The sequence below is a fragment of the Rhinatrema bivittatum genome, chromosome 11 (assembly GCF_901001135.1).
Source record: "Rhinatrema bivittatum chromosome 11, aRhiBiv1.1, whole genome shotgun sequence".
Lineage (NCBI taxonomy): Eukaryota > Metazoa > Chordata > Amphibia > Gymnophiona > Rhinatrematidae > Rhinatrema > Rhinatrema bivittatum.
In genome coordinates this window covers 55,515,809-55,530,411 of record NC_042625.1, presented here as the reverse complement: position 1 = coordinate 55,530,411, position 14,603 = coordinate 55,515,809, and the positions used below count along the sequence as shown (strand labels likewise).

Below are 14,603 nucleotides of genomic sequence, written 5' to 3'. Positions count from 1 at the left end.
AAACTATTGGTTTGGCCAATATTGAAAAAAAATAAACAAAACCAAACAAAACAGGGCTAGAACCTGGGATTAAGGATCACTTTAGACCAGTGTCAAATTTGCCCTTTTTTGGAAAAGTGATAGAGATGATGATGGCATAGCAACTGTTGGATTTACCTGAAGATTCCCCATGTTGGATAAATAGTTTGGATTGAGGGTGCAGCACAGTAGAAAACCTGTTAGGATCCCTTCTAAATGGTCTTCCTTTGGTATGTGACAAGGGTTGGGAATAGGGATGATTTTTCTTGATTTGATAGCAGCCCTCGACAGTCACCACAACTGGACTGGTTGAAGACCGCTGAGTTAGGTGGAACAGTTTTAAGGTGGTTTAGCTTATTACAGGAAAGATCACAGCAACTTGTGATAGGCCAATTGTTTTTCTAATTCCCAGAGTTTGACATTTGGATTACACAAAGGTTCAGTTCTGTTCCCCTTCTTCTTTAATGTTTATATGGTACTATGTCATGTGATTTGGGGGGGGGGGGATAAAATTATCAATGCTATGCACATGATTTACAAATTGTTTTAACTGATACAGAGTGATAGTTTAGTTGAAATGGAAAAGTAGCATCTCATTAGCTACTGGTGACTGCTAAAGCCAGAAGAATGCTAGGTTGCATAGAGAGAATAATCACCAGTAAGAAAAAGGAGAAGATAATGCCCTTGTATAGGTCTAGGTGAGGCCTCACCTAGAGTACTGTTTCAGTTCTGGAGACCATCTGTCAAAAAGGATTGAGACAGGATGGAGGCAGTCCAGAGGTGTGGGGTCTGTATTGGAAGACTTAGGAAGAGAGGCTTAAGAATCTGAATATGTATACCCTAAAAGAGAGGAGGTGCATGGGGAGATATGATACAGACTTTCAGACACCTGAAATGTTTTAATGATGGATGATCCTCAAACATTTTCTATTGGAAAGCAAGCAGTAGAGCTAGGGGTCACGAAATGGAACTCTAGGTAGGACAACTCAGAACCAACATGAGGGAAAATTTCTTCATGGAGAGGATGGTGGATGCCTGGAATGTCCTTCCAGAAGAGGTAGTAAAAACAAAAACAAATTCAAAAAGGCACGGGATAAACACTGTGGATCCCTAAAGGCTAGAGGTGGAAATGAAGAAAAGGAAGCATGGGGGCACTACCCCTATCAGAAGGCATGGGGATTTCTACCCTTAGCTTTCATTATTTTGACGCAACTGCATTATCGCTCTTTGCTCCGACGGTAGGGAGTGGGTGGAGTAGGGGCCCTGACATTTGCGGTCTGGAGTACTGATATGCAGACATTAGGGAAAAAGTGCAGGATTGCTTCTACGGCCAAATCCAAAAGCATAGCATGCTCAAGCAGCATTGCCTGAATTTATCAAGGAGGCTGCTCACCCTGTAAACATGTTGATAAAAGTAATTCTGATTTGGGTTCGAAGGTACTTGGTTTTGATTGTTAATATTACTACCCTTAACATATGGCTTGGGGATAACCTGCATGAAGCGGCAGTTTCCTCCATAAGAAATTTGCTGGGCAGACTGGATTGACGATTTGATCTTTTTCTGCCATCAATATGTTGCTATCAATACATAAGATGAAACTGAACTCTGGGAAATCAGAGATATAGGTGGGAAAAGAGAATCCCATCCAGATTTCCAAGTCTTAAAGGAAAATTAGTTTCTTACCTGATAATTTTCGTTCCTGTAGTACCACGGATCAGTCCAGACACCTGGGTTGTGCCTCCGCACCAGCAGATGGAGACAGAGCAAGACCTGTCGGGCTCAGCCACATATAGCAGGGTGCCACCCACAGCCCCTCAGTCTTACTCTGTCTCCAGCAGATGGTGCAGGTGCAGCAGCCACAGCCTCTGGGATCCCTAGGGTTAAAGTTGTTTTTGGTGTTAGTCAGGTTTCTTTCAGGGATTCCTCAGTAAAGAATATTTTGCTAAAAAAAGAGGAAAAGAAAAAACAGAAGACGTCCCTCGTCGTGGGAGCCTCCCAGTGGGGTGGAAGGTTCTGAGGGGACCATCCCCCCACTGGTTGAGGCCGCTGCTAAGGGTTGAGGACCCGGCCCTTCTGGTTAGCAGCGTCGGGGGTGACACCAGGGAGCCCGGTTCACTCACCCCCGCTAGTACAGGAGTTTCAGAACCTGGGACAGCAGCGGCAAGTACAAAAAAAAAACAAAACTGTTTTTATTTTCCCTGAGCGCCGACTCTCCATTTCTTTCGCTTGGGGGGCCGTCTTTGCTGTCGTTGGTCTACAGGCATTGGCGATGAGGGCAGATGCCGCGGGGGTCTTCCTGCCGCGCGACGGGATCTGCTCTAATTGCGTTCCGGGCGGTGAGGGGCCGTCCAATGCCTGTCTCGCCCGCCGCCGCGCATGTTGCAGAATGCTGAGGGCAGTGCAGAGCTTATGAAATGACAGCATTGCAAGTTAATTACACTTGACCTTAGAATACTAATACACCTCCTATTGGAAAAAATAGAACAAGTCTGACTGCTATAGATTCTTACAAAGAACCTACACATTAGCTGAGTATGTTACCTCAGCCATATAGACAGAACATGGATAGACCCTCACTAACTATGGAATTATTGATCACAAATTATAAATAAAAACAAGAAGACAAACACCAAATGGAAACCCCCAAGAAGTCAGATTGCATTTACTGCAACACTGGAGAAATAGAAACAGAAACATATTTCCTTTTGTAGCTTGCAAAATACAAAGATATCAGATGCTGCTCATTCAGATTGCCAAAGCTTATATATTCAAATCACTAAACCAAAAGGAAAAGGAATTTTTTCCTCTGTTTTCCAGACATTTTGGATCCTAACACAACTCCTCCTCTCATGATGACAGGGACTCGGCAATTACAAAATAAGATATCCTCCCCCCACCAAACACACACACACACACACACACACACACACACACACACACACACACACAAATGAACAATGATAGGGGTTCGTTGGCCCTGACATAACATCTCATCCCTCACACAACTTTGCCCTATCCCTCTCGCTCTGGGATCCCGTCTCTCACCTCCTTCCTCCCAATAGGCAGGCTGAATCCTCTCTTTATTTCCCCAGGGACTCAGCAGTCCTCTACCCAACATCCCTGCTGAGGGAGCAGTCTCTCTTCACTAAGTCAATTTTCCATGCAGAACAGAGGACACAGAGAGGGGCATGGAAGTAGCACAGATTCTTTTTTTTTTTTTTTGGTGGGATCACAGGGCAATTCAAACAATTGAGGAAAAGGTGCTGGTATTCATTCCTAGCACATAATCCCTGAAAAATCGCCCTGGGCCTTTCCAGAAAGCTTTGGAAGAGATGCCCTATCAGGGTCCAGTGATTTCATGTGACCCACTTGTATAACAATGGTAAACTCCTTGTCTTCTGAGAAATATCTGACTTGAAGGAGATCAGTGGTCAGACTATAAACAAGCTACAATTTACTGGCGTGCACAAAAAAGAATTTTACAAATATTAGTCTTGTCACCAAAAGTAAATAACATATTTCAATTAATCACAAGAATGCAAAGTGTATGGTAAGAACAAAAAATGGACAATACCAAAACATAAAATGGAAACAGCAAGAAAGGAAAGTTAAAAAAAAAAATAAAAAAATCAGCTTCTTGGGGAGCTGTCTTACATCAGATGCAAGAAGTGAGTTAGGGATTAATAAAAGGAGAATCTCATTGTCCAAGGACACTTTCAAGAAAATGGAAACTATATTGAAGAGCAATCTCATCATAGACCTTAGAATACATGAGTTGAAATGTTATATCTAGTACACTTCTATACGGAGGTGAAAATTGGACAATTAGCAAAACTATGTAAAGTGGTACAAATTTGATATTTTAGGAGGATTCCAAGAATATCTTAGACACAAGACATTACAAATGAGTATTAAAAAGAGCAGGAATTTGGATGTCTTACAAAAGTAATAAAAACAAAAACAGGTATATTACAAGAAAGCTGGGTGAAGAAAATATATCATTAATAAGTGAATTGAAGGGATAAAGAATAGAGGGAGACAAATGCTCAAAAACCATAAGTAGCTGGAAGGAAAATGGAAATAACACAGATCTCCTACAGGCTACCAGAGACCACAGATCAAAGTAGATGGAAGGCCATAACTCTCCAACATCTGAAACAGACAAGGCATGCAGCAAGCAAAGCTTATGTTTTCCTTTACTAAAGCACTTTTCCTGATCCCCATAAAAAGCAACCACCTTCTTATGCTTCACATACCTGCTTTGTTTCTCTGTATCTAACATCCTCTGCACCTCTCGAAGGCGACACTCAAACTGTGTTTTCTCATCCTCTAGGGAGCTCCTCCAAGCCTCCCACTGCCGCTCCTTCTCCAGCAGTTCATCATTTAGGACCTCGAGATCCATCACCTGCTCCTCCAACATTGTGCAGGTTGTCTTTAGGGCCTCAACCGTCTACAAAGAAACCCTTCCATTAGGACCAAACAACTTCTTCAAAATCACTGCCTTCCCTTTATTTTATATTCTAGTAGTCAGTGAATACAGAGATGTACAAGATAACATACACACGGGCCAATACAGTCCAGTGCACTCTGGTGGAGCGCACTATTAGCCCGGGTTTGGACATGCGTTTTGGACATGCTAGCTTTACCCCTTATGCAGTAAGGGGTAATAGCGCGTCGAAAACATGCGTCCACCCCCCCCACCCCCCGAAACTAATAGCGCCTGCAACATGCAAATGCATGTTAATGGCCCTATTAGTTATTCCCTCACAATACAGAAAGCAAAATGTGCAGCCAAGCCGCACAAATTACTTTCAGAAATTAACGCCTGCCAAAGGCTGGTGTTAATTTCTGCCGGCACCAGGAAAGTGTACAGAAAAGCAGAAAAAAAACTGCTTTTCTGTACACCCTCCGACTTAATATCATAGCGATATTAAGTCGGAGGCCCCAAAATTTAAAAAAATCAAAAATTTAAAAAAAATATGTTTAAATCAGCCGGCGGCCCGCGGGTCATAAGACGGACACTCAATTTAGCCGGCGTCCATTTTCCGAACCCATGGCTGTCAGTGGGTTTGAGAACCAAAGCCGGAAAAATTGAGCGTCGGCTGTCAAACCCGCTGACAGCTGCCGCTCCTGTCAAAAAGGAGGCGCTAGGGATGTGCTAGTGTCCCTAGCGCCTCTTTTTACCGCGGGCCCTAATTTGCATCTTCTTCCCTCCCCCCTGAATTGCGCGCATAGGAAAGCGGATGCTCGCCCGATCTCCCGCAACTTTTACTGAATCGGCCGGACAGAAATATAAAACACGATGGTAGATCAACACCACACTGAAAATTTGGGCTGTTTCCTTTTTTTGTTGCAATGCAGCAGTCCTTACTTGCCTTTACTTCCCCATAACTAAGGATTATCTGTGCATTTTTATTTATTTATTTAAGAACCTTTGATATACCGACATTCATAGGACATATCATGCTGGTTTGCAATCAACTCTTGTAGCGAGGAAAGAGAAATTACAAAATAACAGGGACAGGGGAAGGGGAGCAGGAATAGAAAAAGGAGAGATGGGGGCGGGTGATGAAAGCAAGCGCGTAAGTAGCGTGAAAAACATAGGTTACAGAGCTTAAGGGAGAGAAGGAATGTAGATAGGAACTATATTAAAACATTAATGCAAAAAATAACATTTCAGTGATTATATAGTCAACGTTTCCTTAAGATGCATCGTTGTTAGAGGGTAGCAGGGCTGGAAGCAGTAAGGGGTTTAGGTTTGATTGGCATCAGGGTAGGCCTGTAAGAAAAGCCAGGTTTTATTTATTTATTTAAAATTTTTATATACCGGCATTCATGATACAATCACATCATGCCGGTTTACATAGAACAGGGGTGTTTACATAAAACAAGGGTTTTGATGCCTTTTTTGAAATGGGTAAGGAGGGTTCAAGGTGGAGAGACATGGGGAGTGAATTCCATAGGGTAGAGCCAGCTATGGTAAATGCTCTTTCTCTGGTAAGGCAGAGGTGTGCAGTTTTGAGGGGTGGAATGTGTAGGGTTCCTGCGAGGGTGGCTCTGGATGGACGATTAGAGGCACAGAAGCGTGGCATTTCCTTGAGCCATGCAGGATTGTTTTTGTAGAGCACATTATGAAGAACGGTGAGGATTTTATATTTTATCCGGAAAGGGATGGGAAGCCAGTGCAGATCTTTTAATACTGGGGAGATGTGTTCTCTTTTGCATGTGTCAGTGATGATTCTAGCCATGGAGTTCTGCAGGATTTGTAGTGGTTTAATTGTAGAGTAAGGGAGGCCTAGGAGAAGGGAGTTGCAGTAATCCAATTTAGATAGAATGGTAGACTGCAAAACTAGGCGGAAGTCCTGAGCGTGGAGGAGAGAGTTTAAGTTTTTTGAGGATGTGGAGTTTATAGAAACCTCCTTTTAATAGAGATTTGATATGGGGTTGAAAATTAAGGCGTTGATCTAGTACAACACCTAGGTCTCTTACAGATGGCAGGAGGGGGTGGGTGGGGCTGGGTGTGTTGGATGTGACCTGCGAAGTGATTTCAGGATTGTTGGATATGAGGAGGATTTCCGTTTTAGTTGTGTTAAGTGCAAGTTGGAGGTTGGCTAAAAGGACGTTGATGGAAGCTAGGCAGGATTCCCAGAAATGCAGGGTGTCTTTGAGGGTTTTTTTGAATGGGGATGAGGATCTGGACATCATCCGCATACAGGAAGAAATTAAGACCTAGGTCAGAAAGAAGATAGCAGAGAGGGAGGAGATAGATGTTAAAGAGGGTTGAAGATAGGGAGCATCCTTGGGGGATGCCTTGTACGAGGGGGATGCGTGGGGATTCTGAGTTGTCAATTTTGACCAGGTATTCTCTGTTGGTGAGATAGGAAGTGAACCATGAGAGCACTGTGCCGGATATGCCTATCTCTGATAGCCGGGATAGAAGGATTTGGTGGTTGACACTGTCGAATTTTATAATTTGACACAGTTTATAATTTTATAATTATAAAATAATTATATATAATTATATAATTTTATAATTACATTTTATAATTCCTTGGATTTTAAAATAGATTTTGCCTCCATCACTTCCACTGGGAGGCTATGATATACATCCACCACTCTTTCTGCGACGAAATATTTCAGCTTCATATTATGATTCCCTATTCTATAACACTTCCACTAAAAGTGTTTGCTTCTTGTGCATCTACACCTTTAAGGTATTTGAATGTTATAGAATGCTGTCTTGCATCCCATAATTTTCATATTTCACAAAACTCTATCCTCTCCTAAATTAATGGAATCACTACTAGTAGTGATTCCATTAATTTACCTACCACATAAGTCACACTTACGGTTTTCCCTCTTTACAAAGAGGGAAAACATCTCCCATTTCCAAGTCCCTTAGACCTATTGCTATCTCCAAAAAAAAAAAAAAGAGTGAACAGTATTGCCAGTGGAGCAGCCAGAACATCTGTTTAAGCTCCATTCATATTTACTGATTTATTTATATTCTGTCAAATTCAAGTATTTCTGTTCTATTCTAGGATTCATTCCATCTGGCCCTATTGCTTTGTCGAATTTCAGTTTTGCTAGATCCATACAAACTCTCTGCTGCATGGAATAGGCATCCTTAAGGAACAGCTACTACTTATTCCTGGGCATTTAGCAGCATGGGATCTGTCTACTGTTTGGGATTTCGCAGGTACTTGTGACCTGGACTGGCCACGGTTAGAAACAAAATGCTTAGCTTGACGGACCCTCAATCTGACCTAGTATGAGAATTCTTATGATACCTCTACTATTTGTACTTCTATTAGTCCTTTATGGTCCTTCTCCAACCTAGTCATGAATAATGAAACGTTTGTCCAGTATTCCTGCTTTTTTCCTGATCACCCTTTACACATTCTTCCTTTTCACCATTCAGTTAGAATCTTAGGCCTCCATGTCTGCATTTCACTAACATCTAAAAAATATCTTGTTTAAATGCCTTAGCTATTGTTTCCTCATTTTAAGCCTTTCCATATATTTATTTTTATCTTCCTTTTTTCTGAGATTCCTTGTAACTTCTGAATACTAGTCTTTTTGCTCTTAGAAAGAAAAAAAAAAGAGAACAACTTCCCAAGGAGAGATAGGCAAGTTGTGCAATTCATTGCACTGCTAGAATCAGAAAACATATATTACAGGAACGCTATTAGCTTTCTCTGATGAAAAACAGTGCAACAGATCCATACACACACACAAGACTCCCTAACTAAGGCTTATCTAAAAATAAAAAACAAGGTAGCAATCTCAGTGGCAATGCCGAGAGAGAACCGGTTTTCATTCTTGGCTCAGGTCCACCCTGCATTGGCCAGGGCTAGTGATCCTGTTAACAGCACTTGGGGGGAGGGGGGGGGGGAGAGATCATAACCATTGTGCAATGGTAACACCTAAAGGCTAAATTTAAGGCACATGGTTGTAGGTGTCCAGAAGGAGCACTGGTACATAGTCCTTAGCGAAGGATTGTCGATGCAGTAGTTGGACTAAAGTAAGTAGGGAGGGAGGTCTAAAATAAGGGGGGAAAATCCAGGATAGTCGCGATTAAGAGGACTCATGGCACCAGATCCCAGTTCTTATTCTGAGTGGGCTGGAAAATACATAAAATAGCAAATATAAAACACACGTAAAAATCACAATTAAACAAAATAAAAATTTATAAAATATCAATATAAAGCTTCAATAAAAAATAAAGCCTTTACCATTTTTCTTTTTAATTTTTTCTCATTACATTTCAAGCAAACAACTTGATTTGTAAGCAAACCAAAAGAAAACAGTTACAATAGAAAAAGAAAATACCATTTGGTATTCATATACATATCACAAATATTGCCTATAAAGTCCTCATCAAGGGAGGATTCCAAGCACAACTTTAGGAATATTTTTAACAATAAAGGAAAAATTAGGATCTGATAAAATAAAAAGCTTATTCATGATCGAATAAAGCTGAAGTCTTTAAGTACTCATTCAGTAGCCAAAGGAGAAGACCTAACTGTAGTAGACGTTTTCTCTTTCAGGAAATCTCCCTGAAACTTAACTATACATTTACATGGGAATTTCAGCAGAAAAAAGGCTCCAAGTTGTATAACCTGGGGCCTCAATTGAAGAAATAACCTTCTCCTCGATTGGGTGGACCTTGCAAGGTCTGGATATGCACTGATTTTTAAACCCAAAAAAGGGATCTAATCGATGTCAAAAAAACATCGGTAATATCCAGTCCTTGACAGATTCTAACAAAAAAAGGCAATCAACGTTGAAGGTGACACTTGATCTTTTTGAGTAATTTCCAGAAAATTTGTGAGGTCAAAATCAGGAAATGCAGGTGTAAGAACTTGTACTCCTTTACCCATATCTGGAGTTATCTTATATGATGGGATATAATAAACTCTTGACATCACTGGTAATGCCATCTCAGGAATCAGATGTTAATAGTAGTATGACCAATGTCTTCTGTATCTGTCCCTAGCATATTAGTGTTTGCCTTCACCAATGTACTGTTAGATTATTTCACACATTTTCATTTTCCTCTTATTCTTACAAGACTTCTTTTATACCTTATTATAAACGATTTTAACAAGCCACAAAGCCACTAATATTCATGAGGCTGTTCTCCAAGAATATCAGGCCTTCCTATGGTCATTTGTTTGATTTTAACCATGATCGCTACATGTAGGTTACCCCAGCCTGCTTATAAGCAGTGATATAACTGCTACTCAGTGCAGCAAAGGTGTCCAAACATTTGCACATGCCATATTCACTATTTTATTATTTTCAATCTGTTAACATCAGCAAATTAAGCAGAGTTGCTTACCTGTAATAGGTATTCTCAGAGGACAGCAGGATGTCAGTTGTCACACGGCTGACATCCAATGGAGCCTGGAATGGAAAGTTTATGTCAGAGTTTCTAGAACTATAACGGAGCATGCCTGTGCATGCATTATAGCACATGTCCACATAGAATTATAAGAAAAAAACCCATGAAATGGAGATCCAACTCCTCAGGGAGGCAGGTAGGTCTCCTGAGGATTAACATCCTACTGTCCTTGGGGAACACCTGTTACAGGTAAGCAACTCTGCTTTCTCAGAGAAAAGCAGGATAGCAGTCCTTAAACATGGCTGAATCCCTAGCTATAGGCAGTCCCCCAAGAAAAAAAGGGAACCACCAATGCCAACAGGCACCAACAATTGTATTTGTGTTGGCAACAGACCTTTTTTGTATGTACATAATATCCTAAGAAGGGAACCCGCCTGAACAAAAACAATGGGCCCTAGGTGGGAACAGAGTTGGTTTCTACACCTCAAACAAGTTCTGAAGGACAAACTAGCCAAACCTGCTGCTGTATCGGCCCATTCCTATCCAAACAGTACTAAGATGTGAACGAGTGGATAGAACTCCACGTCACAGCCTTGCAGATGTCTTCCATCTTGCAAGTGGGCCACCAACACTGCCATGGCTCGAACATAAGCAGCTTTGTCTTGACCCACAAGATGCAATCCCGCCTGGGCATAACAGAAGTAGATGTAGTCTGCTAGCCAATTGGTAAACATCTGCTTGGCAACAGCAATCCCCAGCCTGTTCTGATCAAAAGAAACAAAAAGCTGGGTGTACTATCTATAGGCTTCTGTCCACTCCAAATAGAAGGTTAAGGCTCTCTTTTAGTCCAAACTGTGTTCCATCTTGGTAAGCATGAGGCCTGGGAAATAAATGTTGGAAGGACCATTGACTGGTTAAGATGAAAATCAACCACCACTTTATGCAGGTGCTTAGGATGCATACGCAAAACCATCTTATCATGAAAGAACTTAGTATAAGGTGGATAAGTCATTAAGGGCAGGAGCTGACTGACCCTGCATGCTGAAATTACTACCACGAAAAATATGACCTGCCAGATCAGGTACTTCAGGACACGAATACAGTGGCTTGAAAGGAGCTTTCATCAGCTGAACTAACAGCATGTTGAGGTCCAGGACACAGTGGGAAGTTAAGAAAGGCTTCAAATGAAGCAGGCCCTGCATGAAACATACAGATATAAACTGTACAGAGATGGGCTTACCTTCTACACAATGGCGAAATGCAGGAATCGCACTAAGATTAACCCTAACCGAGCTGGTATTGAGACCAGCGTCAGAGAAATGTGGAAGGTAGCCAACCAGATTTTGTATTGACCAGGAGAAAGGATCTAAGGCTCTTTGCTCACAGAACAAGAAAAGCCTTCACTTCAGTCCATAGCACCTTCTGGTGGAAGGCTTTCTGGAAGCTACAAGGACACGACAGACATCCTCAGAGGTTGAGAGGTTGCAGGATCCTGACCTGATCCTAAGTGATGAGAGATGGAGGGAAGTCCCCATCTTGATTGATTTCAAGATGAATAACTCACAGAGGAGCAGTAACCAAATCTGTCTTGGGCAATGAGGGGCTATGAGTATCATACTCCCTTTGTCCGCCCTGATCTTCAAAGTTTTCGCTACCTGTGGAAGTGGATATGCATACAGAATACCCTGGCCCCAAAGGAGGGCAAAAGTATCTGAGGCTAGCTTGGCGTGTGTCCTGTATGTGGAACAGAAGAGAGGGACCTTTCTGTTATAAGGGGCTGTTAACAGATCCACTTCTGGGGTCCCCCAGAGGGGGAAGATCTGATTCACTACCTTCTTGGTCCAGGGACCATTCACGGGGTCTGAAGGATCGACCCAATTTATCTGCTATCCCATTCTCCAGACTGGCCAAATATGTGGTCCTGAGCACCATCCCATGAGAAAGGGCCTATGACCAAAACTGGATCACTTTGTGACTTAGGAGGTATGAGCCTGTAGCACCTTGCCTTCTGATGTAGTACATTGCCATTTAGTTGTCCATCTGTATCCCAATTTTGTTGGACAGTCAGTCTCTGAAAGATTATAGCGCATACCATATTGCCTGGAGCTCCAGGAAGTTGATTTGAATCTGACATTCCTGGGCAGACCATAGGCCCTGGGTGCATGCATCTGTTTTCAAAACAATTTGCATCAGAAGAATTTGGAAGAAAACCTTACTCATTACATTGGAAATTTCTCGTCACAGGACAGAGAATTCTGGAGTGACTTGGATGTAGTTCCAAAGATCATAAGTGGCCTGAAACCACTGGAACCTCAGGATCCATTGTGCTCTTCTCATGAACAGGCATGCCATGGGATTAACATGCATAGTTGTGGCCATGTTGCCCATCAACCTCAACATATGCAAAGCTGACGACTATTGGGTTGCTTGGATCTCTGCTGCGATGGCCATCAAGATAGCAGCCTTCTGCCGCAACAAGAAGGCCTTGCCTTGAGCCATGTTTAGAAGAGCTCCAATGAATTCCAATTGAGGAGATGGGCTAAGCTAGGACTTGGGGTAGGTGATGAAGCCAAGTGACTCCAGCACCCGGATGGTCGAGTGTATGGACTTCTTGGCCCCTGCCTATGAGATGCTCTTGGCCAGCCAATAGTCCAGATAAGGAAACACATGCACTCTCCGTCTGCGAAGATGCGCTGCCAACAAGCCAAGCATTTGGTGAAGACCTCTGGGGCAAATGCTACCCCAAACGGCAGAACACGGTACTAGACATGCTAGTTTCCCCACCGCAAATCTGAGATATTTTCCCCAGTCACTGGAACTCTCTATGGGAGTGTATGCATCTTTTAGATCAAGAGAGCATAGCCAGTCTTCTTTTTGCAGAAAAGGGATCAGGTACTCAGGGAAATCATCTTAAACTTCTCTCTTTTTAAAAACTTTTTCAAGGCCCTTAGATCTAGGATAGGGAAGAGTACCCCAGGAAGTACCAGGAGTATAATTCCCACCCTCTTTTCCATGGTGGAAAAGGCTTGACTGCCCTGGCCGTTAAGATGGAGGAGAACTCCGAGAGGTATACCTCCTGATGTGCTAAGTGTCCCCAAAATGGACTCTGAGGGCGATCTGGTGGGACAACCAATAGGTTCAATCTGTACCCCTTCCATAGAATGTTGAGGACACACACATCCAAGATTACACTAGGCCATTGGCTTGCACAGAACTGCACAGGTACTGGAACAGTGGCTATGCTCTCTCCAGTCCAGTCAAAACCCCATCGTTGGAGTTGACAAATACCATCTGGGGCTTAGGGACCCTCTGTTATCTAGGGCGGCTATGAGAGACCTGCTATAATCAGGACTGAGATGTCGGAGAATAGTGTCTCCTTGGGCAGAAGAAAGACTTCCTTGGGCCTGATCTCAAAGTCCTCCTAGATGAGGAGGTCAGGTTCTGAGTGCTTGCGGGAAATCAAGCATCTGTATCACTGCATTCTACCCATAATCTCTGAAGAGATGCTCTCTTGTGCACAGCATGCCAGCAAGTTGTGCCTGCATCTCCGGACACAGGTCCGAGGCCTGCAGCCAGGCAAGTCTGCAGGCACTAATCCCTGCTGCTTCAAAAAGATCATAGGTCAAAAGGATCCCACGTTTTCCACACTCCAGACCCTTATTCACTAGTGACTGGAGGGTGTTGTGCTGCTGCTGCTGAGGCAGCTGTTCGAGACCTCTTGCACCTGCTTCAGAATGTCCCATATGTACTGGCCCATGAATTCCTGGTAGGCTGCTATGCGGGCAATGAGCATAGCTCCCTGAAAACCACTCCTCCCAGAGATTCCATGGTCCTTGGATCCTCCCCCGGGGGCACTGAAGAGTGGGTCCTAGTACATTTGGCTTTCTTACCAGCAGGTTCGGCCACTACCAATTGATGTGGTACTTGGTGGTTGTTGAATCTGGGAGCGTCTTGGACAAGGTAATTTGCCTTCTTATCAATAGGAGCCAGAGAAAGGGGTTCTCCCACATCCTCAGTAACTCCATAAGGCTCTTGTGCACTGGGACTGCCACAATCTCCTAGAAAGCCCCACATACTGAAGGATATCCTGCTTCTTGTGCCGGGTATCCTCTTCTGTCTGCAAATTAAATGAGATGCCTTTGGGCATCAACCAGAGGGGAGGCCATTTGATGCCTCATGTTCCGAAGAGCCTCCCCGCTGGGGTAAGGGGATGCTACTCACCATCATGAACAGGGGACGGATCTTATGGTGCTCGATTCTTGTCCAGCAGTACGGTTACCAGAACTAGTCAGGTGGGCCTGAACTCCGAAGCATCCCTCATCCCCAGGGGAGCTTCCTCCTCCGAGGAACAGTGGACAAACACTGAACAAGTAGGCAGCAGCTCTGATGCCCCACTGGGAGTTGATGCTGCAGCAGACACAGGCACCGGTGACAGTAAAACACTGATAAGCGCCTGTAAGTAGCCAGGCAGTGGCTCGAGGAGCAATTGTGCCAGTCCCAATGCTGCTAGTACTTCAACACAGAGGTCCTGCAGCACCTTCTCCACAGCAAGTTGCACTCATTTCTCCAGCTCCTCTTCGAAGATCGCTGATGCCATTACTGACTGGAAGCCAGGAGGCATGACCAAATCCTCTTCAGAACCGAAAGGAGGATCAGTATCTGATATCTGGACTGGAGAAACTGTAGAAAACCCCTTGGAACCATGAAGAATTAGCTGTCTTCACTTTGGAGTTGCTT

At 43.3% G+C, this 14,603-nt stretch overlaps 1 protein-coding gene across 12 annotated transcripts in view; it reads right to left on the bottom strand.

Annotated features, from left to right (window-relative positions):
• CIT (citron rho-interacting serine/threonine kinase) overlaps positions 1–14,603 on the bottom strand; it is a 424,741-nt gene that overhangs the window by 95,097 nt on the left and 315,041 nt on the right. For all 12 annotated transcript variants that reach the window (XM_029571779.1, XM_029571775.1, XM_029571774.1 and 9 more), the window contains one exon: positions 4,276–4,469. In XM_029571779.1, the coding sequence (XP_029427639.1) occupies positions 4,276–4,469 (194 nt within the window). The remainder of the gene's footprint in view (positions 1–4,275; positions 4,470–14,603) is intronic.